General features: G+C 51.7%; 9 protein-coding genes across 9 annotated transcripts; 6 read left to right on the forward strand and 3 right to left on the reverse strand.

The window, feature by feature from the left end:
• Positions 1–655: 655 nt before the first annotated feature.
• Positions 656–2,128, forward strand: POX_f08478 (uncharacterized protein; the record flags this gene model as incomplete). Its single annotated transcript, XM_050117249.1, has 4 exons — positions 656–775; positions 850–989; positions 1,121–1,588; positions 1,648–2,128. The coding sequence occupies 4 exons, from the start codon at positions 656–658 to the stop codon at positions 2,126–2,128; spliced, it is 1,209 nt and encodes a 402-aa protein (XP_049967388.1).
• A 706-nt stretch (positions 2,129–2,834) lies between these two features.
• Positions 2,835–4,161, forward strand: POX_f08479 (putative hydroxyacylglutathione hydrolase; the record flags this gene model as incomplete). Its single annotated transcript, XM_050117250.1, has 9 exons — positions 2,835–2,859; positions 2,942–3,029; positions 3,113–3,184; positions 3,239–3,272; positions 3,337–3,547; positions 3,616–3,707; positions 3,781–3,915; positions 3,994–4,020; positions 4,078–4,161. 9 exons carry the CDS (start codon positions 2,835–2,837, stop codon positions 4,159–4,161), a joined length of 768 nt encoding a protein of 255 aa, XP_049967389.1.
• Positions 4,162–5,398: 1,237 nt separating this feature from the next.
• POX_f08480 (uncharacterized protein) lies at positions 5,399–6,315 on the forward strand (the record flags this gene model as incomplete). Its single annotated transcript, XM_050117251.1, has 2 exons — positions 5,399–5,609; positions 5,711–6,315. The coding sequence occupies 2 exons, from the start codon at positions 5,399–5,401 to the stop codon at positions 6,313–6,315; spliced, it is 816 nt and encodes a 271-aa protein (XP_049967390.1).
• Positions 6,316–8,501: 2,186 nt separating this feature from the next.
• POX_f08481 (putative E3 ubiquitin ligase complex SCF subunit sconB) lies at positions 8,502–10,558 on the forward strand (the record flags this gene model as incomplete). The annotated part of the gene is made up of 2 exons (XM_050117252.1): positions 8,502–8,813; positions 8,867–10,558. The coding sequence occupies 2 exons, from the start codon at positions 8,502–8,504 to the stop codon at positions 10,556–10,558; spliced, it is 2,004 nt and encodes a 667-aa protein (XP_049967391.1).
• Positions 10,559–11,508: 950 nt separating this feature from the next.
• On the forward strand, positions 11,509–12,823 carry POX_f08482 (Glucose N-acetyltransferase 1; the record flags this gene model as incomplete). Its single annotated transcript, XM_050117253.1, has 3 exons — positions 11,509–12,001; positions 12,078–12,718; positions 12,785–12,823. The coding sequence occupies 3 exons, from the start codon at positions 11,509–11,511 to the stop codon at positions 12,821–12,823; spliced, it is 1,173 nt and encodes a 390-aa protein (XP_049967392.1).
• Positions 12,824–14,135: 1,312 nt separating this feature from the next.
• On the forward strand, positions 14,136–15,407 carry POX_f08483 (Hippurate hydrolase; the record flags this gene model as incomplete). The annotated part of the gene is made up of 1 exon (XM_050117254.1): positions 14,136–15,407. One exon carries the CDS (start codon positions 14,136–14,138, stop codon positions 15,405–15,407), a length of 1,272 nt encoding a protein of 423 aa, XP_049967393.1.
• A 405-nt stretch (positions 15,408–15,812) lies between these two features.
• On the reverse strand, positions 15,813–17,023 carry POX_f08484 (uncharacterized protein; the record flags this gene model as incomplete). Its single annotated transcript, XM_050117255.1, has 2 exons — positions 15,813–16,196; positions 16,253–17,023. The coding sequence occupies 2 exons, from the start codon at positions 17,021–17,023 to the stop codon at positions 15,813–15,815; spliced, it is 1,155 nt and encodes a 384-aa protein (XP_049967394.1).
• Positions 17,024–18,612: 1,589 nt separating this feature from the next.
• On the reverse strand, positions 18,613–21,184 carry POX_f08485 (Low-affinity potassium transport protein; the record flags this gene model as incomplete). The annotated part of the gene is made up of 2 exons (XM_050117256.1): positions 18,613–19,425; positions 19,517–21,184. 2 exons carry the CDS (start codon positions 21,182–21,184, stop codon positions 18,613–18,615), a joined length of 2,481 nt encoding a protein of 826 aa, XP_049967395.1.
• Positions 21,185–22,844: 1,660 nt separating this feature from the next.
• Positions 22,845–25,576, reverse strand: POX_f08486 (uncharacterized protein; the record flags this gene model as incomplete). The annotated part of the gene is made up of 8 exons (XM_050117257.1): positions 22,845–23,059; positions 23,139–23,645; positions 23,722–23,987; positions 24,055–24,492; positions 24,554–24,868; positions 24,935–25,065; positions 25,186–25,408; positions 25,461–25,576. 8 exons carry the CDS (start codon positions 25,574–25,576, stop codon positions 22,845–22,847), a joined length of 2,211 nt encoding a protein of 736 aa, XP_049967396.1.
• Positions 25,577–27,240: the final 1,664 nt, after the last annotated feature.

The following is a 27,240-nucleotide window of genomic DNA, read 5'->3' on the forward strand; positions in this document are numbered from 1 at the left end:
GCCGGCCAGGCAGGGCAAATTAGTTGTCTGAATGTGTGGATCTGTGGCTGTGCACTCTCGTGGGAACAGATTTTTAATAGTTTATGACAATGAGCCTGGCCGATGTCACTGTACTGTAGTGAGTACAGGTAGGCTCTTTCAGGGGGAGAAAACCAAAAAAACAAAAAAGGCTTTGACACAGTAGAACTGTCAAGTGGTAGCTAGCCTAGAAGTATATTGCCGTGACCCGACACCCAAGAACAAGTCCGGAAAGCAGGCTTTTCAAGAGGGACACGGAACCATCATAAGTGGAACGCTGACTCGAGATTGCCAAATATTGTTCTCCATCAAAAAGAATATAGTCCAGCGATTGTCAGTCATTCTTGACGGGAAAGTCTCCAGTCCGGTGATGTGGATTAGGTTGAGAGCTACTACAGTACTGTATGATCATGTGACGCAGAGCCACCTCGACCTGTGCATCCGCAATCAACACGCCCGTAGTTCCCTTCGGGTGAATTTAGTTAATGGATTAACGTTGTTCCGTGAATATTTCCTCCAGATCAAAAGCGCGAGGGAGCAATCGAATCCGCTACATAGACACTGGCTCTTATTTTTGGTTCTTTTAAGATTGAGAGCGGAAGAATTGAACGCGATCAGGCTCGCCAGTGGTGATATCATGGCAAAAGTCATTTTCACCCCGTGGAAAAACCGAGTCCATCTCCTCGAGGTTCGCGATGAGTTCTATCCGCCCCCATCATACTGTGGGCCGGATATGCGCTCTCAGGCATGCGCAAAGGTTTGTCCACCTTGTTCAACTTCCCCCCACCCCTTTTCCAATGGATTGGGCTTGATTTGACTCTTTTCGCTTAGGTAGCAGCTTGGAAACTACGTGGCAATATTCCTCACCATGTAGAGGCCACTGCCCTGTTGACAGATGCAATTCTTCATGATGATGGGCAACGGAACTCTATTTTTTCAATTCGAGCCACTTACTCGGCGGCCTTTTGTCGGTAAGTCCCAAAAGCTTGGCTGGAGATCTTGTGATGCTCTATGATGTTTTCTCTGTCACCATATATTCCATCGAGAAAGAAGAAGGAAATATGTCGCGCAAAATCTTTCTAGAAGCTAAAACTGTGCACAGTTTTGTGACGGGTCTGGTAGATACGAAAGTCACCGGTCCCCGGAAGACGATGTTCCAAAGAGCCATGGATCTCAGTCTTCCGGCTTCATTCGTGGAGCTGCGACATGAGGCGACGCATCGCGAGCCTCCATCGCTCACTGTTCTTCGGAAGGCTACCCAACGCTCTTTGGAGTGGCTGTGGGACAATTATTGGGCCACGCTGGACCCAGCTGGACTGGGCGGCGCCCCATTGCGAGCCTATCACAGTGGTGCGCCGACAAGCGTAGCCATACGTCAGGTCCTGCAGGCGTTTATGAAAGATTCAAATCTGAGATCAGCGCAGAAGAAGCGGAAACGCGGACAGGAGGCTGCTGTGGCCGAGCAACTGCTAGAAATCTGCTGTTCCTCCGCAGATGGCGTGGTCTTGGCGATAGCGGAGATACCAGTTTTGCTCCTGGAAATGGGTGCTTTGATTGAGCCGCAAAGAAGGTAAGTCATCAAGACCTCCAAGCCTTGCACAGCACAGAGATAATTAATTTGATGTTCAGGCTGGGCGATCCCTTGGATGCGATATTTGAAAAGTGGGATCCCGTTCTGCAGAGAGTGGCAGATACCCAGCCTTTATTTCCACAATTCCTGACTGAAGAGCTCGTCAACGCATTGGTTTTGTCTGCTTCACCTGAATCCGTTGAGAGTGCGCAATCGGAGGCCCTCTGTCTCTGGTTGGAACACATTTTCGTCTCGAGCACGTGGGAATCTCATCGGCAAACTTTACCAGGGAAATACCTGACTGCAGTCTGCGAGAGTGATAAATCCTACTGGACGCAGCTCTTAGCAAGCAAACTTCGTTCTGTACAGCAAACATCGCTGCCCGAGAGGCGCGGTCGAAATGGGGCTAAAGCATCTTCACCGTCAAACCACACTGGCAATGACCCTGTCGACAGTCTGCCGGAAATCCTACAAAGGCACGGCTGGAGTCTTGCAAATCATTGTGATAATCGATCCTTGGGAGTGGCGGTGGCTAAGTAATAGGGTCATCAAGGCTTATCTGATCCCATGGAATTAGAGCCTCCAAATCTACACAATCCGTTCTGCTGGCAGATCTTGCGTGAATGACTTCGATATGAAAAAAAATGCCCGCGTCCGAATTTTCCAACCTGCCTTGCTCTCGGTGGACCTTGCTGTCTCGAAACTGAACTAAGAGTCTGAAATACTCAAGGAAAGGGAGCTCTTTAGTTCCCCAACTGAATCTATCAATCGAATAGAATAGCAGTCCACCGCCGAGACATTAAGGCCTCGGCTGTTGGCGCGGGACCTAGGAATCGCTTAGTCATTCACGCCTTAGCTGGCCTCAGGCACTAACTGCCTAGTACTCCCTGCGTAGCATTCACAGGTAGGTATTAATCTGCCCGGATGACATCACCCGCTTTGACAGTGACAATTCAAGTACACGTGCCAACGTGTACAACCACCCAAATACTACAGCGGCACGCCATAGTTGAGTTACTATCAAGCCCCTTGCCCCCATTACTTCCAACCATATCGGTGCAACGCCGAGCCGAACCGCAAATCCCGTCAGCTACCACAAGTACTCTCCCACGAGGACGTAGTGATTATTGTTCCGCCCCGCCCGGCTCTACCTTCATCCTTCTCCATCATCTGTCCTGTGATGAGCTTCGGAAAAGCGGTTCGGTCAATCCAGCCTCGACTTCAACGCATTCACCCCATTCGCAAGATGCATATCCAGTCAATTCCCATGTGTAGGTGTCATTGCAATTCAGGCCCCCAGTCGCCGAGCCTCCGTCAACGAGAAGCGCCGTCCTGAGACTAACTCCAACGCAGGGACCGGTAAAGGCAATAACTACGCCCACCTGGTCACCGATGAACCAACCAAGAAATCAGTCATCATCGACCCTGCCAACCCTCCAGAGTACGTGAAACATGCTTAATTGGACCTCGATGAGGATGTAAACCGTGAAGAAAAAAAAAGGCACGCTCATACGGATACTCTAGGGTGGCCCCGGAATTGAAAGCCCAACTCGGGGCGAACAAAATTGATTTGATGGCTATTGTCAATACTCACCAGTAGGTGTGCTCGTACCACCCGGCCCAGTCAACGATACTGACCCCTGGTCACAGCCATTGGGATCACGCCGGCGGCAATGATGAAATGGTTTGTAGATTCTTGGAAGGAGCTTCTACGCAGATTGAACCCATCGCTCACGAGGTTTCTTCAGTTGGCTCAATTTGGAAAGCTCCCCGTCATTGGTGGCAGCAATTGCAAATCCGTGACAAAAACCCCTGCCCATGGTGAAGAGTTCAAGATTGGCGATCGCATCACGGTCCGCGCTTTGCACACCCCCTGTCACACCCAGGACAGCATCTGCTACTTTATGCAAGATGGGGATCAGCGAGTGGTCTTCACTGGAGACACTCTCTTCATCGGTGGTAAGTCCATGATGAACTGTGTCGACATAAAGGTATCACTGCAACAAAAGTCATCTAACCCGATCCAGGCTGTGGGCGATTCTTTGAGGGTAATGCCGCAGAAATGCACCGAGCACTGAACCAGACACTAGCTGCTCTACCTGATGATACCAAGGTCTACGTAAGTTTTTAATGCGGTATTGCGTCTTCCTTATGCTTCAAGATCTCGCAGGCTCATCCGTACCCGTTCCAAGCCCGGCCATGAGTACACCAAGGCCAACGTCAAGTTCTGCCTGCACGTGTCGCAAACTGAGCCCATCCGGAAGCTCCAGGCCTTCGCAGAGGCGAACAAAGAAACGCAGGGCAAATTTACCATTGGGGATGAGAAGGTAAGAAGCTAAAATTTTTCCTGCATGAGCAGTGGTATTCTGTTTTCTATCGAAGCTGACAGATCATGATTTTTCCAGCTCCACAACGTGTTTATGCGTGTTGAGGTAAGTCCAGTGTATCTGCCGATTTAAGTTATGATGCCTCCCTCTGATTCCGTATAGGACCCCGAGATTCAGAAGGTGACGGGCAAGACCGATCCAGTCGAGGTCATGGCCGCCTTGCGAGAGATGAAGAACTCCATGTAAAACCTCGCGGTGATGGGATCGAGGGTCAACGCGGATCATTTTCTTTCTGGCTGCGCTAGGCTATTTAAGAAAGAGAGAGAGAGTAGGTGAAGAAAACGCGCTTCTCATGGCAATAGAAAATCACGACAAATCTATCATTGCAATGGTATCGCTTCATGGGAAAGGGATGGGCATCCAAGCGCGTAATTCGCGACCACTTTTAATTCTCAATGCGTTGCTGGAGAAACTTTGAACGTGCAGGTCACGGCCGAGTGGGTGTACCCTTTTGCCATAACCCTTGCATAGCCGTTTAGGCAACACCTCATTGAAGCAGAGGGATTCGTGCTCCACGATTTTTTGACCAATTGAGCTTTCGGCCAAGCCCTTGAGCTAAGTGTCTCCTCGAATCGCCCAGAATCTGTCTGGTCAGCCTTCTGAAGGAGCCGGACGGGCGTGTATGTAGTGACAGGAACTCTCGGGCGAAAGGGAAGGATTGATCTACGCCGTATGTTACCGGAATAGGGAAGGTGTTGAAGGTGGGGGGACGGGGGAACTATGAGCGGGAGACAGTAATTGGAAATTTCTGGTAATTCGAACAGGGTTCACCTTCTGTCCGACAAGTGAATGATGACCGGCCGCCAGGACATAACAGACCACAGGAGTAGATAGGTACTAGGGAGCCAACAAGTTGTAAAGTACACATGGGGAAAGACAGAGATCATGGAACAAGCTAGAGAAGTGCAGGGGACTTTGAATAACCTCAATCTATCGCTTTTGGATCGTCATTCATCACACCCCAAATCCTGTAGTAACTTATGGTCGCAGGCACTTGAAGACCTCCGGTGGTTTCGGGGGTCGGCAATACCCGCTGGACTTGATGATCTGAACTGCGGGACGCTGAGCCGAACAGGGCTTAGTGTTCTCGGAAAGGCGCAACGGAGTAAAAAAGAAAAACAGTTAAATTGAAAATCTTTTCCAGCAATCGCGGAGACTTGATAAGGAAACGACCCCAACGAGAAGCCTTCCGTCCGCGTTCTCCGTCAAACCGTCCATTCCTTTCATCCATCTCTCCCATTCATTAGTTCCCTCTTCACTCTCAAGTCGCAAGTAATCCCAGAGTAGCGACACTTCGCGACAACTTCTCGCTGTTCAGGCGGTCTTCCTCACCCAACCCGGTCGCCGTGCCACCCCCCCCCCCCCCCCCCCCCCCCCATCTCTTTCGCCCTCGGTCGGAGGTCAACGTTGCGTATCAGTAGCTATGGAAAAGAGCACGCCATCCGGTCCGGCATCGGATCTCGAAGCCAGCACAACATCGCAAACCCCACGAAAGTCGACGCTCACGCAGCGATGGACACAAAATCTGGATCCGGCCAACGCGGATTTGATATGTTTGGTACTATGTTTCCTTACAGGCCTGTGTGACAGCAGCGCCTACAATGCCTGGTCCTGTTTCTTGGGCATGCAAACCGGTAAGACTCCCCCATTTCAACACCGATTCGAAAGAAATCATGCATGCTGTTTCTTACAACCACCGACGCCGATTGAAACCTTGATTGCTGATCGGTCGCAGGAAATACCATTTTCTTGGGCCTGGGAGCCTCCAATCAACCGACAAGTAAGCCATGGGGCTGGCTCAAGTCCCTTGTCTCCATCCTCTCCTTCTTCTCCGGCGCGATGATTTTCTCCGCCGTCATGCGCCGGGTCGGGCCCCTGCGTCGTGGAACGTTGTTTATCTCGTTCCTAATTCAAACTATTCTCATCGTCATCGCCGTCGCCATCATCCAGACCGATCTGATTCCGCATTCATCCAGCGACATGAGCCTCACTGGGGGACCTCTTTTCCTTGAGTTAATTCCTATTGGCCTGCTCGCATTCCAGTCGGCTGGTGCAATGACCTGCAGTCGTTCTTTGGGGTACAATGAGATCCCCACGGTAGTCCTGACTAGTGTCTACTTTGACATTGCTTCGGACCCCAAAATCACGGACAAACCCACTGGGAACGTCAAACGCAATCGTCGAGTTGGTGGAGTGGTTTTCCTGCTGGTTGGGGCTATCGTTGGAGGATGGTTGAGTCGGAGCAGTGGAGGCATGCAATCTGCCCTGTGGATGGCTGCGGGCATCAAGTTGGTCGCCGCGGTGGCCTGGCTCTTCTGGAAGGCCGCTGCTCCCAAGTAAATTAGGCGACCCAGAGGCGAGCCCGATTATCATCCGACTGGCGCACCCGACACTCCCCCGATATTTTCACTCCCCGGCGTTTTGAGCGTTCGCGCCAAAGTGAATTACCATTGCAGTCGCCGCGTAATCATTACTGCGAGGTGCGACCTTTTATCAATTTATAGACCATTCAAGTGCCGTGGGAATCCCTCGAAAAACGCGGAGGCACATATGTATATATAGACCCAGCCCCGCATCGCAAATAGACCAATTGATACTTATTCCATGTACACCTTCACTTTCTCACGGGTACACGGATTTCAACCTTTGACCCAGATGTATTTTTTTCTCCAGGGTTACCGGGCAGGGGTCCTCTGTCCTGCGATCTTTAATTTAACTCGCACGCTAGGTGAGATTGTCCAAATGGAGCACCCCCCCCCCCCCCCCCCCCCCCCCCCCCCCCAAGATGGTACCACTCTTGGTGCCAGCGCGCCACGAGGAATCTCAGTCATTGTAGTAGGTGCGAACCTGCGATCCTAGCTACCTTCAGCAGGAACAGTTGGTAGTACCCCAGAAACAGATTGTGGACGAGGACTGGGATGCATCTATTATGGTGGTACGAGAGATCTTGCCCTCTCCAGGTGTTTGCCTAGGTCAGACCCAGCTACGATCATGTGATGGCCTAGAGCGTTTTTCTCCATGCTGTCGTCTGCAGGATTTATCACTTTCCTTTTCCTTACTGTGTCTGGCTTGTCTCCTCGCAAATCACCAACAATAAAGATCATTCTTCTCTCTGTCATATTTCCCTGCGCCGTCAGTAACAACAACTCGCTGAGGGATACCATTGAGTGCTATGTCGGCGTAGTCCATCTGGCTCAGCGCTCGAACTCGGGTTCTCTCTCTCTCTTCTCTCTCTCTCTCTCTCTCTCTCTTGCAATTTTGCAATTTTGCAAGGATATTCAAAGCTGTTGAGCGGCGTGTTTTCCTTCTATCTGCGAGCTGCGCCCCCCACCCGATAGTTACATATACACCTGAATGACAACAAGTGGAAGTTCCTGTCGCTGCTCCAACTCGAGATATGTTCTGGAGTCAATGGGTGCGTCTTCCATTTTTGTGGTCCCATAGAGTGCGTTGTCTCGATGATCCAAGTGCACTGAGCATGGTCTGGAGAGGAAGAGCCCGCGAAGACGGAGCTTTTCACTGATGCATCAATGCCATCCTTGCCATTGACTTCAATCTTGGATACCTACATGAAAATTGATGTAGGTACCAATCTCGGCGGGTGATATTGGGCGTTTGATGACTACATGCCGCCCCAAAGAAACCCATGCGTGACTCCACCCTTGGCACTTTAATGTCACCGTCGCCTGCGAATAAGAAATTGTCTCATCAATCGCTTCCCCAGAGACCGCTATTCTCTCTTCGACCATGTTCTCCCAGGTATGATACGCCACAACTTTGCAAGGCGACATTATAATGACGCATGAGTGCCGAGGAAACATAAAAGTTCAGGCAGAGTCTTGGAGCTGGCAATCGTGATTGATCACAGAGATGGCGCCATCACGTGGATTCACCGCCTCCCTGATTGCGACTGAAGCCAGTCGCCGAATACGGGGTCCGAGAGGGCTTCCCCGATAGCCAATGAGCTACACTGATTAGGTCCACCGCCCTTGTGGATCTCCTCCCCTCCGTTGCGTGATTGCGGACAAATCTCTCTCATCCGACTCATCAACGCCACTGTAGCGACATCTTCCAAAATCAGTCTGGATTGCACCATAAGCGCCATTCAGGCTGGTTCCTCGACTGGCCGAAACTTTCAGGGGCCCGGAACTTGACATATATTCCCTGCTCTCGCTTCGTTGCTGCCATCTCAATTTGGTTGGTTTTGCGTCGCAAGTGGTATTTCACGAATCCTCATCGCTACGCGCGCAATCGCCCCCAGGGTCCTTCGACGGTTACGCCAATCTCTCACTGATAAACTTCCTTCACGAGACAAATTCTGCGACCAAGTCTTGCAAGTGCCGTTCTCAACGCCCGTTCTTCCAGGACGCATCTTACGTGGCGTGGGGGCAAGACGTGACGCCGTCCCTACGAGAACAAGAGCTTCTCATCGCTCATACGACAGCAATCTACCCTCGCTTCTCCAGCTTCGAATTTCCCACTGTCTTTTCCCGCACCCGTCCCACACTCATCCTCTGCTTGTGGCCATGGGATCCTCAACACACCCTTTGTCGACAACTACGACAGACTCAATCAAACACGTTGCGGGGAACGGGGGAAATGCCGACGCCAACCGCGCGCCGCTTGGCAACACGGCTGACTCGCTGACAGAGCTGGCGAAACAGAATGTTGCGCCATTTCTGGCCAAGTATCATCCACGACAATATGCACCCCGACGATCAGAGGACGGCACGACCACAGTGCCTCGTACGACTAGTGGCGGATACTGTTACCGTCATCAGCCCGACTCAAAGTGCTCTCGGCAGGCCGACGAGCAGTCCATGCACCAACTTCAAACAGTACGGCCTCCTTGATATCACCCGCACTTTTATCATATTGACAGTGTAAACAGGAACTGGAATCGCTACCACAGAGTGATCAACAGGGAATTGCGCATGTGTGGTCGCTTTTCTCCGCCGCCCCAGCCAAACAGCGCAAGCTGATGCTACAAGGCATCTTGGCGCAATGCTGCTTCCCGCAGCTCTCCTTCATCTCCGCCAGTGTACGCGAACTAATCCGTATCGATTTCCTCACTGCGCTTCCACCCGAGCTTTCTTTTAAGATTCTTCGCTATCTCGATACGGCGTCTCTCTGTCGTGCCGCGCAGGTCTCCCATCGGTGGAAGGCCCTTGCAGATGATGATGTGGTTTGGCATCGTATGTGTGAGCAGCATATTCGCCGAAAATGCAACAAGTGTGGCTGGGGGTTGCCCCTCTTGGACCGAAAGCGACTTCGTGAAGCCAAGCGTGAAATAGAGTTGCGCGCGACCAACTGGGGTAACCAGTCTACCAACGCTATTGCGGACGGCGCGCCCAACGAGACTTGCTCTGTCGTCGAACTCCCTATCGGCGGGAAACGGAAACTTGAGGTTGATGACCAAAGTTGTGCCATGATCAAGCGCCATTGTGTCTCCCCGGCGTACAAACCAGAGCCGGATGACGATTATTTCAAAACTCGATATCGCCCGTGGAAAGACGTTTACCGCGATCGCTTTGTCGTCGGTCTGAACTGGAAACATCGTCGATGTTCCATCAAAGTATTCAGGGGACACACTGATAGTGTCATGTGCCTACAATTCGAAGACAACATTTTGATGACAGGCTCTTATGACGCGACAATCAAGATCTGGGACATGGAAACCGGGGAAGAGCTTCGAACGCTTCGAGGTCACACAGCCGGTGTACGCTGTTTGCAGTTTGATGACACGAAACTAATCACGGGAAGCCTGGATCGTAGCATCCGTGTGTGGAATTGGCGCACGGGCGAGTGTCTCTCTCGTTATAACGGACATTCCGAGGCCGTCATTGCACTGCACTTCGACGCCACTCTCCTGGCTTCGGCTTCTGTCGATCGAACGGTCAAAATTTGGAATTTCAAGGACAAGTCAACCTTTGTGTTGCCTCATCCGGAGGGAGTCAACGCTGTGAAGATTGACACTGCTTCTCGGACAGTACTCACAGCCTGCGACGATGGAGCCGCTCGCCTGTGGGATCTCGACACCAAGACGTGCATCCGCGTGTTCCACAACCATATTGGCGCGGTGCAGCAGGTCATTCCTTTGCCTCGTGAGATTGAGTTCGAAAGCCATCTTGCGGATTGCGAGAATGACCATTTCAGTACCTCTTCCCAGAATGGGGAGGCATTCAACACCCTGTCTCCTACCCTTGAACATAGATCTCTCAGTGGCCCCCCTTCGTCCTCTGGCGCTTCCTTTGACCACGAGACTGATCGGTTGGATCCCCCCCGCTATATCATGACTAGTGGAGTCGATGCAACCATCCGTCTCTGGGAAACCAGCACTGGTCGCTGCCTGCGCACATTCTTCGGACATCTCGAAGGCATTTGGGCGCTGTCCGCGGACACGCTCCGTATTGCCTCGGGTGGCATGGATCGAATGGTGAAGATTTGGGACCCCCGAATCCCGACGTGTCAAGACACATACGAGGGACATTCTGCTGCGGTCAATTGCATTGGACTGAGCGACAGTCGATTCATTACTGGTGGCGATGACTACCAGGTCCGCATGTACGATTTCCGTGCGTAGGGCAACGCGCGTCCATCGGTTGTGGCAAGCTGTCGTGTGAAGTTCTCCCCTTCGCCCAACAATTCAACCCCTCGGAGGGCAAACAATGGCCTTTTTGTGGTGATTCCATTTCTTTTGTTTTTTCTTTTATTTCTGTCCATTCTCGGCTTGATACCCTGGCGTATACAATGGTTGCTCTTCATTTCACCTGTAATCTATATGACCCATTATTCTATTTTAGTCTGCGTGATGACTCCATCAATTGTAGGGGCGTACCACGCCTGACAGATGATTCTCGGTATTAATCTGTGGTCGTTCGAAAGCCTCCGCTACTCAGCCTCGAGGAGTAACTTATGAATCGCAGTCGGCAGTTCTTTACGTTTCATTTTTTTTTCAGTTGCAATGCAGTCGATTTCATTTTAGTCCAATCGTTACTCAAACATCTCCGTTGTGGAGATGTGCAATCTATTCCCGTCTTCCTACTGCATGTTTGAGTGTCTTATGTCACGAGAAGCCCGGTTCATGCAGCCATGCAATTGATCGGCACAATTAGCGCGGGCATCCCCCTCCATGCTCTTGACTCGGTCTGCTACTCGTCGGGGTAGGGGCTTTAACCACTCGCCAGGTTGCATTCTGGGATCCATGTATTTCACGCGGTGTCCTTTCTGGACATATGCTGTACGATAGGGATACATTGGGCAAATTGGTAGGCGTATTTGGTGCTTGCAAGCGATTCCACTTTATTTCAGGCGTTATTGATCATTTGCATCCCTGTACCTGGAAGAAGCCTATGATGCTGGACAGAAGTGACCCCAACAGCTCAGCAACCACGTGATGCGACCGACTCAAGCCAGTCGCCGGCGATGATGCTGGTCACGTGCTGATAAGCATGCCAGCTAGTTGACGGGTCAGCCTTATCGCCCGCGCCATCTTTATCGTCTGGCAAATCTGGTGATTGTTGTCTGCGTTCCATGGCCCTGCCTATGGCGTTCAAGAACTCGGCGTTCCCTTATCGTCGAGGATCAAATTCATCCGAGCGCGATTTCTTTGACATACCCGATGAGCCAATCTGGGCAATTTTGAAGCGCCAGCTCCGACGACCGCGGGCGTGGGTGGCTCTACTGGGACTCTTGGCGCTGGTGCAGTGGATGCGACGAGCTCAGCCGAGTCCCGTACCGCTGGCACATATCCACTACGATGAGGTAGACTGGTCGCGATATGCATATACGCAATATGCCACGAGCGAGACATACCTGTGCAATTGTGTGATGGTGTTTGAGGCTCTGCACCGGCTAGGCTCGCGCGCGGATCGTCTTCTCTTCTACCCGAAGGAGTGGGACCTGGTGGTCGATGGAGGCACAGATCGTATCAGTCAGTTGCTTTTACTGGCCAAAGATGAATACAACGTTCAGTTAGTCCCGGTTGTCATTGAAGGCATCAAAGCCGAGACTGGGGGCGGCGGAGGTAAAAAGAAAAACGGACTGGCGCTTCTCGGATACTTTGAGGCGATGGCTAACTCTTGATGCTCATCTATGACTAGAGGTGTCGGAATCTTCCTGGGATACGAGTACCGCCAAATTGTACGCCTTTGGCGTCCTCCAGTATGATCGAGTCATTCACCTCGACTCCGACATGATGCTGCTTCAGCCGATGGATGAGCTCTTCTTCCTGCCATCAACCACCATTGCCATGCCTCGAGCATACTGGCTCTTGCCCGAAACTCGGACGCTCTCGTCTCTTCTCGCCGTCATTGAACCATCCTATCAGGAGTTCACCCTGCTAAAGGACACTATCCAGCCCGCCATCTTCGGCCAGATCGACTTGAATCTGACCAACCGTCGCTACGACATGGAGATTCTCAATAATCGCTACGGAGATAGCGCTCTCGTACTTCCTCATCGACAATACGGCCTGATTTCGGGCGAGTTTCGTACCAAGGATCACCGCGCGTTCCTTGGAAATGACCACGAGCAGTGGGATCCTGACCATGCGATCGCACAAGCCAAATTTGTGCACTTTTCAGATTGGCCGCTGCCCAAGCCTTGGGTCATGTGGACGCGTGAACAACTCATCACCCACCAGCCCGCTTGCGACAATGGTGCGGGAACGTCGCGAGAGAGTGGATGCCGGAATCGGGAAATTTGGAAGCAGCTATATGAGCAATTCCGGCGCAGGCGCAGGGTATGTCCCCATTCCCTTTTGCAGCATATCTGCAACGTTTGGACTAATGTTTTTTTTTTGATATAGGATGTGTGCAGACTGTTGAGTTTCCCAGCCCCTGTATGAATAGCCAAGAAATCGACCTGTATTACCATCAAGGCTCAATTAAGATGATGGCTCTCTGAACTATTTTTATTGAACGATAACCAGGGGTCTGCCAATGAAAGAGAATACAGTCGGATTGTTTTGGTTGGAAGTTTCTGATTCGGTCAGAATCCCTCTGGCAGAATGATCAAGTCCACTTGCACCCTGCACTCGCCGAGGTTCATGGCCCTTTCGCTGGGAGAGTCTTCCTGATGGAACTGAACCCATCCACAGTAACAGCCTCTTTCTTGCCGTCAATAGTGTTGACCGGCCCTTTCGTCGTTTCCCTGCTTTCTATGATATTGGTCATAGATTCCAGAGCCTGAGACTGGACTCATTGGACAGTGGCTGTGGGCCTGAAAGACAAGGAATCAATTTATCTGATAGGGTGTCACATGATGAAGCAAATGGCCGAGAAAGTCCCGCCGTGGATTGTCCAATCAGCATCCGTCCAGGTTCTCCAAATCTACAAACTACAACCCAGGCTTCACGGATACGCTGCTCTACACTCCGCAATCAAGATAGATGTGTTCTATTTAAGTATTTTGTGTTCGTCCAAGCTACCTGATACCAATTTGACATGCGGTCCCTGCACTACCAAGAGGTCCAAGGAGGCTCCCCTTATCGAAACCAATGCTGTCGAATCAAGCCTCGATGGTGAACTGCGAAGGCTCACACCAGAGGGGCATGTCAGGTTTCCCCGCAATCCTTGCACTTTATGAATCGTATGGAATCCTCCAGGCAGCAGTCATTGGGGCTGGGCCACTGCATTGCAAGACCAGTCGACGGAACCTCATTCACGGAAAAGGGGAATCAACCTGAAAATTAGGTAAGTGAGGTAGTGTGCTCGAGATCAAATATCATCAAATGTTCCCAAATGGGTGAACTCGCTTCTCATTCGCATATCCGGGTCATTTTGGTCTTTATACTGACTGTCAGAGCCCAACAGATGATCTCACGATCTCTCGGCCTCTGTAGTCTGGCCTGTAGCCAGCGAACAATCTGTATCGTACGACTGCACGACTGCAGGTGAGAGGGGGAAGTTTCCTGCGGGGCAGCATCACTCGTTTCATGACCACTCGCGATGTCATCACAACTCCGCCTGCCTGAAGAACAGAAATCAACCACCAATTAGAGGTTGAAAATTGGGGGCCGGAAGTTCACCCACTCATAGATCATCGCGACCGGTGTGCTCTCCACTTTGGTGACTCCCTCTTTGTCACCACCGACCTTTTTCCATGCGTGAAGGAATCCATCCCAGCTCACCAGCTCACCGTATCTCGATAAATGCAAGATGCCTGAACCCAGCCAGAGTCCCTCAGACTTGCTCAACAAAGGGTCCGTTGACTTGGCCCCTTATGAAGATCTGTACAAATGGTTTCACACCCATCCCGAGCTCTCGCTGCAAGAAAAACACACTTCTGAGAGAGTCGCTGCCCACTTGACCAGTCTCGGGGCATTTGACATCCAGACGCACATCGGAGGCTATGGAGTCGTCGGTGTTTTGCGAAATGGTCCTGGCAAGACGATCATGCTGCGCGCGGACATGGATGCTCTGCCCGTCAAGGAGATCACCAATCTGCCTTATGCCAGCGAGGTGACCATGCTCAATGGCGACGGGGTTGAACAGCCGGTGATGCATGCCTGCGGCCATGATATGCACATGACCTGCCTTTTGGCGACGGCAGAAACTCTCGTGAAGATGCAAGATGCGTGGAGCGGCACTCTGATTGTGGTTTTTCAGCCGAATGAGGAGCGTGGCGGGGGTGCCCAAGCCATGGTGGATGATGGATTATACTCGAAGATCCCCGTGCCAGACTACATCTTCGGCCAGCATGTCATGCGTCTTCGTGCCGGCACTGTCGGTTGCCGACCGGGCACCCTCATGGCGGCGGCAGATAGTATGAACATCACCGTCTTTGGCCGGGGAGGACATGGTTCTCTACCTCATCAGGCGGTGGATCCGGCCGTTTTGGCCGCCCATATCGTGGTGCGACTCCAGAGTATCGTCAGCAGAGAAGTGGATCCCAGTGATCTGGGCGTGGTCACGGTGGGCAGTCTTCACGTCGGACAGGCCGAAAATATCATCGCCGATCGAGCAGAGATTGGACTCGACTTGCGGACCGTCAAAATCGAGACCCGACAGCAGATTCTTTCGGCTGTGCAACGCATCGTGGAGGCCGAATGTATGGCGAGCGGGTCCCCTCGCCCGCCCATCTTCACTCCAACTCGTCGGTTCCCACCGACGGACAATGATGCCTATCTCGCCGCCGAGCTGGCCACTTCTTTCCAGCAGCATTTCCACGAGCATTTCGATGGTGACATTCCTCGAACCAACGTGAGCGAGGACTTTTCCAATCTCGCCCGCTGCAAAGACTTGCCATGCTGCTTCTGGCTGGTCGGTGGAATTGACCCGGAGTTATGGGATCGCGTGCATGGAGACGAGACCGTGACCGAAGACATTCCCAGCAATCATTCTGCTCGCTTTGCCCCCGTCATTCAGCCCACAATGAAGGCGGGAGTCGACGCGTTGTGCATTGCCGCGTTGACTTTTCTCAAGAAGTAGAGGAGCTTCTGGCCAAGATTGTACAAAGACGTTCGCATGAAATCATACATACCCCGATTTTGTGCCTCGTAGAGGCCAAGGAGAGAGCATCTTGTTAGTCGGGGAATGAATGAGAGTGGATAATTGAAGCAAAGTCAATCACTCAAGGCAACTGTATTGAAAAAAAAAACAAAAAGAAACAAGAAAAACACGATCAACTATATTCCGACTTTGAAAGACAAGTATGGCTTTATGTGATGAGTAGTTCTGAAACTAGACCGGGAAAAGTGGTTAAGTAGTAGTTCACGAGGACCTTTTAGTCCGAGCAATCATGTTCAATCGGCAAGCCAAGAAAAGGCAGAAAAGATAGCAATACTAGGTGATAATAATGAAAAATAGAATCCCGCATCCAAGAAACAACATTCATTAATCAGGCTGAACCGCCTGAAATACCTTGAAGCTGGCGAATTCCCAGTATGCTTCCTCAAAACTACTCGGGTTGTTCGCAACAAAGTCGGAGCATGATCCGGGGCAATGATACAGCGATTGGTAGTATTGAGGCTGCGCAGCCAGCTCACCACAGAGGTCGATGTTAACAATAATGCTCTGGTTCCGAAAGTGAGAGGTAATGTCGCATTCCGTGCTGGGGAAATCCGCCAGTGCCATGCCCCATCGCGAGGGATCGGGCAGGACTCGAGTCGACAATGTCCGTGGGAATGGCACCGCGAGGGAAGTACCAGACTCGAATTCCTGCTCTGCGGAGCTCCAGTGCGTATATCTAAGGAAATATTTGCCTGTTTCAGCATCCAACTAGAAATGATAGACTCACGAATTCAAATCAGGAGGAGGGGGGAAAAAAAACTCACTCCGCCGCCATTTGCGTTCAACTCCTGCCCGTAGGTTGACGAGTCTCCCAGCACGCCGCATCCCGAATTCCCACCGGCGGTGCTCTCACACGTCGTCAAGACTGGCGAGCCCGTCTCTTTGCGATCCACATTCATCCTGCACCCTTCGGTGGTGTGCAAGGTGATTTCGTTACCGTTGGAGCCTCCATTCGTCGACTCCAAGATGTCAATCTCTCCGTTTTGAGGCCAGTTGTAACCATCGGTGAGCCACAACGCGGGCCAGGTACCACAGCCGTAAGGCGTATGAAGGATATCAAACACAAATAATCCCGTGTTGTACGTTGCGATTGATTCGATACGCACCGATCGTCGACCTTCGACGGCGTGGGGGGTAAGAGAATCCACCCGCAGAATGGCCGAGGTCTCACTGGCGTAGGTGAGATTCTGATCTTGCGCGACTTGCCGATTCGCGTAGACAACGAACCCATTGGTAGGATCCGTATCAGAAAAATAATTAAAGTGGTCGAAAAAGGAGGTTCCACGATAGATATGTTGAAGCCGATATTCCAGAGGGGAATAATTGGGATACCGAACCGCAGGCATACCTGTCACTATGCAGACGATGGCGGCGATAATGATGGCTGAGCTGATGAATCCAGCGAGGAGAAACCGATTCCATGGTGGCCAGCCTCGAGGATCGTACCATCGCAGTGGTGCTCCTCGCTTGGGAGACGCTAGTCGTGGATTGATAGTATATTGGATCGATGTTATAGGGCTCGGTTTTGCGAGCATGGTGGAATGAACTCGTGAGCGTCCTTGGGAAGAAGAAAAAAAAGAGAGGGGAAGGGTCTGCGAAATGAGTAATTGGGAGTCGAAATATTTGCCAGGTTAGGTAGTGGATGGATCTCCAGGGATCTGAATATGAAGAGAAGCGTGGCACGGTGAGTAAAAGTCTGCTCCAGAGAGAAAACCAAATGCAAGTTCAGGCATGGTTTCCAAAAGAGCATGGCGGGTTGCAATGTAATGACTTCACTCGTTGTCGTCGTTGTCGGGTGTGCACCCGTAATGGCCAAGTTCGAGCCTTTTCGGGGCCCGACAAGTTGTCCGCAACCGAAAGATTTAATTACTTTTCCCCCGGTTGGGTTGTAGAGCAGAGCATCCACTTCTACTTTGTTATCCAATATTTCTGATAGGGATGGTGCAACGAGTCAGTCAATTCTGGGTGGAAGATATACACTTATCAAGAGGCAGTACATGAGGCTGCTATAGCGCAGCTCTCATAGAGATACAATAGTAAATCAAGCTGAGGAAACTGCAAACATCGAGGTGCTCGAGTCATCTTTTGTTCAGATATAGGTAGAATCCTCTTCATGAAGTCGGAACTTGAAATTGGACATGTTTACTTCAATCGTTCTCACGCTAGCATTGCAATCGAAGAGCGCAATGTGAAAGTCACCTGTAGATTCCAAATATCCGCGCATTATCCATTTGTAGCCGTCGCGCGCTTCCAAGTAATTTGATCTCGCATGGCCTGCTATACTTATACATACTTTCTAGAAGGCGCAAAGTGATGAGCTAATGACGGGGAATGTCCCCATTTTCTGCTCAATCAACTGTTACCTAGTGTAAGAATCTGCAGTCAAGGCTGTGCTCGTAATTCAACCAGCAAGTGACATGTATACAGACAAAAAAAAAAGATGGTCTGCTGCAATACTTCTCAAGGGAGCGAACGTGAAACCGTCAACGGGGGTCTTGCAGGGCCAAGCTTTCCTTGAGACTCGGCAAGTGGGGGGCGCATGCACGGGCGCTAGTCCCAACTGAGGATATCCCCACATTCGGCAGACTCTCTCGATGGCGACGATATGATGGTCTACAGCACTTGATTCATTGAGAGACGGACTGTACATGAATCCTTGGACTTGAGATATCCGATTAAATTTCAGCGCTGAAAGATGGCGAGGACAGCTTTCCGATGCGGCTACCTGTGACCAACGTTGAGGATCAGTCAACTTGTTGATACTGGGTGCAGGATTCCCAATAGACTCGACCATCAGCACTCCATCCTCTGCTTACATGGACGGCGTATGTCTGAGTCGAAGGAGTGTCAAAATTATTTCTTGCTGCCGCAATACCCGAGACACGAGCTTCATTCATGCAGACAGATCCCCTCATTGGGATACCTCTTCAAAGAAGCGGAGAGTCACCGACATTCAAGAGAGAGTCATCTGCGGTGGCCCACAGAGTAGGGTGGAAAAACTAAGATCAAAAAAGATATTTTTTTTGAAAAAAAGGGCCAACAGGTAGATCAAAGTATTCACAAAATCTAGGCTTAATTACAATGTGGTGGCCAGGAACACGCAAAGAGGACATGGGGTGCCAAGTCATTGATTCGACCGAAGAGTCGATGAGCGGTGGACAAGTTGTTCCCCATTTGACGCCCGATGCGTTTCCCAGTCATACGCGTCCAGCCCCGACGATTGCCCGTTGTCGCCTTGAGACTGTGAAAGCGCTCGAGACCGAGGGCGGCCTAAGGACTCGGCACCACTCAGATTGGACGTGCGCCGCCGCATGCGGCGCTCTGATTCTTCAATCTCATGGCGATTCAGTGCGTCGGATGGCAACATCACGGCCCGATCGAGCGAGTACGGCAGCCCACGGTGACGTCCACGGATCTGCATGGCGATAATCACCAATTTTGAGACCGTGTTGAACTGGCCCGAAAAAGACGTGTTCACTCCAGGATATCCAAACGACAACCCCACGGTACCGTAGGCCGAGACAACTTCAAACAGCACCGTGAACACTTGGAAGCTAAGATCATTGGCTTGAAGACGACCCCCTTCGGCAATGGTGATGATGAAAAGTCCGAGGAATACATACCACAGATCAAAGCTGAGCTGGCGCCTCAAATGGGCGCCAATGTAACTCGGTGCTGTCTGGGTTTCCTCGTCATTCTCTTCTTCCACGCCGTAGATACCCAGGCTTTTCTCCTCGTACACATTGGTTCGGCGCATCGAAATGGCAATCGGAAATACCGAGATGTACATCATGATCAAGTAGGACACCTGGATGGCAGGATGCAGGGCGGACAAACTGACCACGGAAAATCCCGCAGTGCGAGTGGACGCCGCTTGGAACAATCCATCGACAACACGAATGCCCGGAGACAGGGCGGTCACAGTCGGATCGTTGAGCTAAAAAGGAGGGTTAAGAAAAAAAAAGACGTCAGGAAATGAAATTCCTCCGCTGCAGAGCGCAGCATGGGAGCAGCGAGTGTGAACTTACATCCAAAATGATAAAGAAGATGAGATCGATGCCATTGAGCGCGACCAAGATTGCAAACAGCCACCAAGAGGCGTTCCGAGGGAACAGAAGGGTAAAGCATCGACGGGGATGATCCAACAAGAATTTCAGCTCCTCCCACAACGCCGAGCCCTGTCTGACGCATTTAGACAGGACCCAGATCATCAGACGTAGCATACAAGGGAAACCCGTGTTCCCAATGATAATCAGAAAGGTGAACAGGAGCAAAGGAAAGACCGCAGTCTGAAAGGAGGCCATGGAGTCCGGTGTCAGGGTAAAGCCCAGATCGTTAAACGCGGAGCCCGAAGTGAAAATGGCCCACCACGGCCGTCCAACACCATCCTGGGTCACAATCTGGCCCCAGGAACTCTCGCACATGATCCATGGAATCATGCAAATGATTCCCATCAGATGGAAGCCAACGTAGTACGTGATGAGCACGAGGGCCAGCGTTTTTAATGCACGGTACTCGATGCCCCCTAATTCGTCCCGCTGCTCCTCCGTCAAATCGACAAAGTTGGAGTTTCGGGCGACGGTTGCATTCCAGCTGAGGTAAGGCTGAGTGGGCCGTTCCCGCTCTTGCGTGAGCGAACGGAAAATGCCCCGAAACGTGTTGCGAGTCGCGCTGGGTCCGAGGGCGTTGTCTTCCCCGTCCTTGGTCATCTCTTCATGGATAGTGGGCCGTGTATCCAACCGCGTGAAGGTGTTGCCACGCGTCCGCGTCCGTGGCAAGTCGGGCTCGTTGATGGTGATATGAGGTCCCTCCAGGGGACCGACTTGGTCGTTCTCGCTCGCCTCGGCGGGGTTGTGCTGTCTCGGCGACCGCGGACTCGAGGGTTGTTTCATCGCCTCGGAATCCTCCTCGTTCTCCTCTTCATCCTCCAATGCTTCGGGCTGCCCTCCCCGGTCATATTCGCGGGGACTCGGGATCCGCAACGCACCCTTGTTCTTGCGTTGTTTTTCCAGAAACGCAATATGGTGTTCCGGGCTCAGCTGCGAGGGCACGCGCAGACTGCCCAGTCCAAAACGGCGTTCCAGGGTCGGTTCGCGGGACTCCTCCGGACTGGTCCCCTCGCTTGAGGGGTGGCCGTCGGTAGTGTCCTCTTCAGGCTGCATCTCGGCGGGCTGGCCCATCGGGTTGGGGAGTCGGTTGCCACGAGCATCGCCGGCATTGTTCCGAATCACCACGATGGAGCGACCCCTGATCCCCCGCTCTGCCCGATCGTTATCCTGGTTTCCTTTGTCGCCGGTGACCGTTCTCATGCGAGATCGAGTGGAACGTAAAGCACGGGCGTCCTGCACCACATGCTGAAAGCGTTTCTCGAACCAGTACAGGCGAACAAACACCAGGCCACTGTGGATGAAGATCGGGGTACACATCATGGTAATGAAGTAGATGACAATTTGCTGATACAGATACATCTGGTTCAGGTCGACCGTGTTGAGCCCGCTCTGGGTGGTGGCGCCCGAGGCAAAGAAGAGGGCATCGATATAGGCAAGATTGCCACCGGCATAGAGGATGATGGAGCCGACAATCACAAAAGAGAAGACATAGAAATAGTGTACAAAGATGAAATTCAGATGCAGCCGGTTCAGCAGCGGCGCCTGCTGTTTTGCATGATTGAGGCGATGAACCAGCGACGAGAACATGACGCGCGCAGGCACACGGCGCCCTCGCCGTAATGCGTATTTGTGGTTTCAAAAGTTCCCTTCCACCGGGTGTTGAGAGGAAGAGGATGGTCGGCAGAGAGCGTACGGGTGCACGGAGGCAGTGAGAGCGTCAGAATCGCCTCCGTTGCCTCTTCACGATCACTCCAGTAAACCGGTCCACCAGAAGACGCAATCGGCGGGGATGAGGTCCGCAGGATAGCAAGCATGTAGCATGCAACCGGATCGGGGAGGCTACCGTTGACGTGGGAGAGGGCGGCGATCGCGGAGAATAATTTCGTCAGAATGCTCGGCTTCTCGGCTTCGTGGATAGTTTCAAATCACAAAAAGAAAGGTTGTTTGCACTGGGGAGCGCCAGGCAGGCCTCGGGCCGCTTTGTTAGTCGCGGAGCTTCTGGTCGGATAAACACATCAGGAAGAAGGGTGGCATGAGGTGGAACAAGTTTCGGGAGAAAAGACGAAGGCACAGGAAGAACTCGGGGGAGAGAGTCGGTTTGGAGGCAAAGTTCGGTCGGGCCCAGGCAAAGGACGAGGCCTCCGACCGAAGCTAAAAACGAGTGCACGGCCCCGCGGAGGACGAAAGAAGTAAAGTGGTGAAGAAGGTTCAGGAGGCATTCCACTTGGAAGGGCTAGTCCTGCGGGAGCCCTGTGGCTGTGGCTGTGCCGACTGCAGAAGGTGTTGACGAAAAGTGAAAGATCGAAAGGTGGTGAAGATTCATGTTTCTCGTGTTTAGTGAAAGGGGTAGGAAACGTCGGTCACATCGTGAACCCTTTGCGCAGCTGGAACCGGTACCGGTACCGGTACTGGGCCGACCTTGGTGATCTCCGATTCGAGAAATCTGAAAAAAGGCTACCGGTGCATATGGCTGCAGGCCATACAGTATGCACATGCAATCATGCACACTCGGTCGGTTTTCTGAAATCCGCGTGCTTGATCGTCGAGCAGGAGCTGGATCGTAGTGCACATCATTCTACGTAGTACGATCCTTCAATGGCACTTACTAGTATCGAACGAGTATCGACCAAGGCAACAGCCCTCATGACTGGATACGACTTGGTAGTCTATATTCCTGGACCGGAACTCTCAAATAGGGGCCAACTTTCACCACAGATAGTAGTATTGACTTCTCTCTCTCCCGTCTCTCTCTCTCTCTCTCCACCCCTCTTGGGAAGCTGTTCATCATCCATTGTCCCGGTGTTCAACGTTATAGGAGAAAAAGAAAAGTCCCACATCAGAACCAGAACATATGGCCCAATCGAAAAACAATTTCTCTTCTCTCGATCTCACCATCTACAAGTCCTCCAAAGCCCCTTTTCTTCACCTCAATGTCAATGGGGCGAAGAATAGGGGTGGAAGATACCGCAAATATTGTTCTGACTCCGGTGCGGTTGAGGCGGATCACCCATCTACCTGGAACAGATGGACCCTTTCACGCATCTTCATCACGCAAATCGAATACAAGCACCAACCGTGAGCCGAATACTATTGATGAAGGGTTTAAAAGGTTGATCCGTGAAACTGCGGATTGAATCAGCAAAGGCCGTATGCATTGAAACACCTCGAAAAATGCCCTGAGCGTGTGTCACCCGTTTCAAAACAAACGCAAAAACAAAACAAACAAAGAGAGCCTGCAGCTGACAACTCAAATGATCGGTGCAACAAACGAAGACTCCGGAATGCCATCAAACACCCAATTCAAGGAATCAAACACTTCGGAAAACCCTGCTTCGCTGAAGAAGGCACCACTTTCGTCAAACTGAGCAGGAAGCATCAGGGCCGGGTTGTCCAGCGAGGTTTCAGGGGCCAACATCCCGTGGGTTGTTGATATGCTCTGGTTGGCCGCCGCCGCTGCTGCTGCTGCTCGACAACAAAAAAAAATGTCAATTGAAAGGGCCACGAGAGATGTGAGATATGTTCGGTGAAAAGCTGGGCATACCTTGAATTTCCTCAACCGTCTTTCCCGGCCGAAAGCGTTGCCGCCATCGCCAGACTGTGTCATACACATGGCTCATGCTCATGCGGCAGCGCACTTTCAGTTGCAGTCCATCCTCTTCGGCCGCAACGGGACCCGTGGAATTCCACATCTGAGCGAGGATATCTGCCAAACGAATCGGACGATCGTGGTCCATGACACTGATTCGACGAATGGCCGAGATGGCGCCGTTGAATAACAACTTGCCATGGTTGAAGTCAATGTGGCGGCTGAAGTCACTCTTCAAGAGTTTCATGAGCGCAAAAGCGGCCGAGACAATCATCTGTAGGATGTAGTTGGTAGAGTGACCAATCAGCTCCCCTGGCGAGGTCTCAAGATCGAGCACGCGTCCCAGGAAGGATGTCGTCGCGATAAAGAGCTTGGTCAGATCGTCGCTTCGGGGGCTGGAGCTAAGAAACACAAAATACCGAAGATGCAATTCGGCCGCTCGAAGATGAATCATGTTGATCGCTAGGAGCTCGTCAGCATGCGTTGGACGATAGAAGTCCATGGAAGGAAGGGTTGCCGTGAAATTTCGAAGTCGTACCTGAGATTTCCTGGCCAAATTGAACCTCCATCTCTCTCAACTCGCTTTCGAGAATCTGCACAATGACAAGCTTTTCCGCACTGACAAACTCTGCCGGCTCAGGCTTGCTACTGTATAATGACTTGGTCACTCGGTCACAGAATTTCTCTATGCGAAGCCGAATTGCCAAATTTTCAGACAAGTGATAATCAGCATCCTTCAACGAGGGAGGCTCGAGAGCCCAGTCGTAGATAGTGCTTGGGGGCTGCCCATAGCCCGTGGCCACGCTTTCCAAGAGTAAAAGTGTGAGAAGAAACTCGACAAGTAACACTGCCCCTGGCGAGAACGACTCACTTCTGTGCGACGATGTTGCAGATTACCCACGTATGCAACCTGTCCTTCAAGGCGGCCCCTTGCGCCTCAATACGAAAGGTGGTAAATTCCTCCGCTTGCACTGGCCGATGCATTCCGAGCTGCATAGCAATTTGCATCATTAGCCCGCTCAGCATGAACGTTGCATCCGTACGCTGACTCGTGGTCGGCAACGGCCATGTGCATAATACACACAGCGCCTTGACCACCCGATAGTCTTGAGGGACGCCAGTGATGGTTGTCCACAGCAGACGACTGAACGGCCCCGAAAGTGCTGTCAACAATCCTGGGTCTGAAGGCGATCGACGGCAGGCCACACAAATGATCGTCCACGCTAATAGTGGACACCGACTCAGATATACCTCGGGCGGTTTTGGTAAGTTCAACAGGGGTAAGAAAGGGTGGTAGTAATTAAAATATCTGTACAGATCAATAAGCCAAAGACGTCGGTTGCGATGGTAGAATTGAGGATCGCTCTCACTGTTCAAATAGCCGTGCAACGCGTGCGCGCGACAGAGTGATATCTTCCAAGCGCCAGGGCGTGTTATCGTCTTGAGACACAATCGAGACGTCTCTTTTTATATTCAATGGTGTACCTGGGGGAGGAAGTGACTCGGCCGGAACTGATAGTGGCCGGGGGCGGTCAATGGCAATTGCATCTTGACGGGCAAAGGCCTCCTCCTCCGACTGTGACATGTCGTCGCCTTCATGAGTCTCCCGCGATTGAGGGTACTCTGGCTGGCTCGAGAGACGGCGGCGAAGATCTGCGATCTCCTTTTCCATCTCCGCATTGCGTCTACATCGAAAAGGATAAGAACAGACTCGGTGAAATGTGCGAATTGAATTCATTGGAGTAGCCTACCGTCGTTTAGAGATGCGTTTGAAGGACTGCTCAACCTTGCAATCAATTCCCAGTCTTCGACAGCGGGAACATTCTGCGGCTGGATTCTGCACAATATCGCATCGCAGCTGCACCGACACCCGAAGATCGATCTGTTAGCATGCAAGCGGTAGATGTAGTAAGATATCCGCGAGGCCGGTGGCGTCCAGGCGGTGCATTGACTCCCTAAAAGGCTCTATCAGGACAGCCATGGGGCGGACAACTTCCCATACCTTTTGTTGCTTGCACTCGTTGCAAGCTTTCCGGCAGCCGCCACGGCGCTTGCCTGTGACAGGCGGGACCTTGTTCATCTGGCCCGTTTCGGGAGACCTGTGAAGGTCATTCACGATCGGCGGTGGCCGTGGCAGTTGCGGGGACCGAAAGTCACCTGGGGGAATCAAGGACCGCCCATCAGGTGCCAGCAGGTTCCGATAGCCCAAATCCATTAGGCTCGGCCTGCACTCACCCAATATACCAGTTACAAATCATCCATGAGCTTTGTGCTCACGTCGCGAATCTGCCGGAAATCGGAGATCGAATCTGTGGTCGCTCACATGAACTGTGGAGGTCTTCACGACCACGCGGGGCTTGGAGGGAGAGGGCGGAGCGCAGGCGGTCAGCCATGTCACCTGCTGATAGGGTCCGGCCCTCCGCCGAATGCGCGACTCGAACAAAATTCGGCGATTTTCGCAGGAGATGAACAGCCTTTCACGTGACACAGGTTTGATGTCTCAGGCAGCAAGCAGGTGGGACCGGAATTGTTGGCGGGCCAGCTCTTGGACGTTATTCCTTCGGGGCGAGAAGACTTTTTCCATCCAAACAATTGAGACTTAGTAAAGGTCAAAAACTATTGAAAAATTTGGTGTGAAGCCGCTGTGGAACATATCAATAGCGCATCAAGAAGGCGGGGGACGACGGGAGGAGTCGTGCACACGCCTAGGAACAACGTCGACTTCCAATGTATTCTCACGTACACTGGAGGATCTTCGATGACAACCTAAAAAAGGGTCCGTTGCGGCACGAAAATAGTGGACGCTTGACTACTAGTATATCATTGAAAGAACTGGGTCCAGGCGGCTTTGTTACATCTTCTTGTGACTGCTATCCTGCATTGTCGCCGTCATGTCCGAACTAATTTCGAACCTTGCAACTCTGGAAGGGAAATAGGTCCCCGTTAGATACTGGAAAAGCCTATGGTGGCTTCTTCTCTCTTCGCACCACAGGCTCCAGTGAAGTTCCTCTACTTGAATCGAATATAGGTATAATTAGATAGGCCCTGTCTCCCTCACTATGCGCTTTACATCATGATTCATGAGCAGAACAGTATAGACCCTATAGATCCACCCGACGGCGGGTGTGTCCCAAAAATCAGTTAGTCTCGGATCTAAATTGTCCCAGTGGGTAACCCAGTACCCAAGAACTTGGATTCTTCTGCCTCCAGGCTACAGGGACGACCATGCTTTTCAACACTTGCCGGGCCAAAAGACAATTCGAACTCATGATACTTGATAATCCAGTTTCTGGTAGTCCAGTCGATGCCCGTTTTTATCAGAAGGGATCGACTGGGTGAAGGGGGAGCTACGAGTGATGAACGAGAGTGGAAATATTGAATCCGATCAATGCAACATCCTAGCCCTAACATGACTCGTTTGGCTGACGAAATATGCTGATCTCTCTGTATTGCCCGTGCTCTCTTGATCCCGGCTTTTTGAAAACACGATGGCATCGTCGCTGCGAATGAAAAGGCAAGCGCCAGTAACCGAAATGTCACAATAAGACCAAGACCAGGGCCAGCATTACCTCTGGGGCCAGGACTCACTCGAGGTGCATAACGCTCGCTTAGGGGGGAATGGAGGTTGTTTGAGCGATCAGCAAAAGAAGACGTGGTGTTGATTGGAGCCCTACCCCAAAATTCAAAAGGGCGCCTGACGCGCCCAGCAAAGATTACTATCGACTCCGCGTCTTATAGAGCTTGGGGTAACCGGGGGGTACTACTCTTGCGCACAACCCAGGCCGCGTATGTGCGACGAAAAATCGGCGGTTCCGTGACTACATGAATCAGTATAAGTGCTCCTAACGCCTGTTTTCAATTTCAGTTCAAGATTGTCGGTCTCCCGAGTCTCTCCACCTGATCTTGCAGGAGATACCACATAGTTGGGTCATTCACAGCCCTGTGCCGAAGAAATATGTGGACGGCGAAGGATACGGACGCTCACGAAACTTGGAGTTGTGTCAGTAGTTCGATAGTTCTGCCGATCAGATGCATTGAGCCCACTTGTTATGGCAAA

This window comes from Penicillium oxalicum, chromosome VI, assembly GCF_001723175.1.
Source record: "Penicillium oxalicum strain HP7-1 chromosome VI, whole genome shotgun sequence".
Taxonomy (NCBI): domain Eukaryota; kingdom Fungi; phylum Ascomycota; class Eurotiomycetes; order Eurotiales; family Aspergillaceae; genus Penicillium; species Penicillium oxalicum.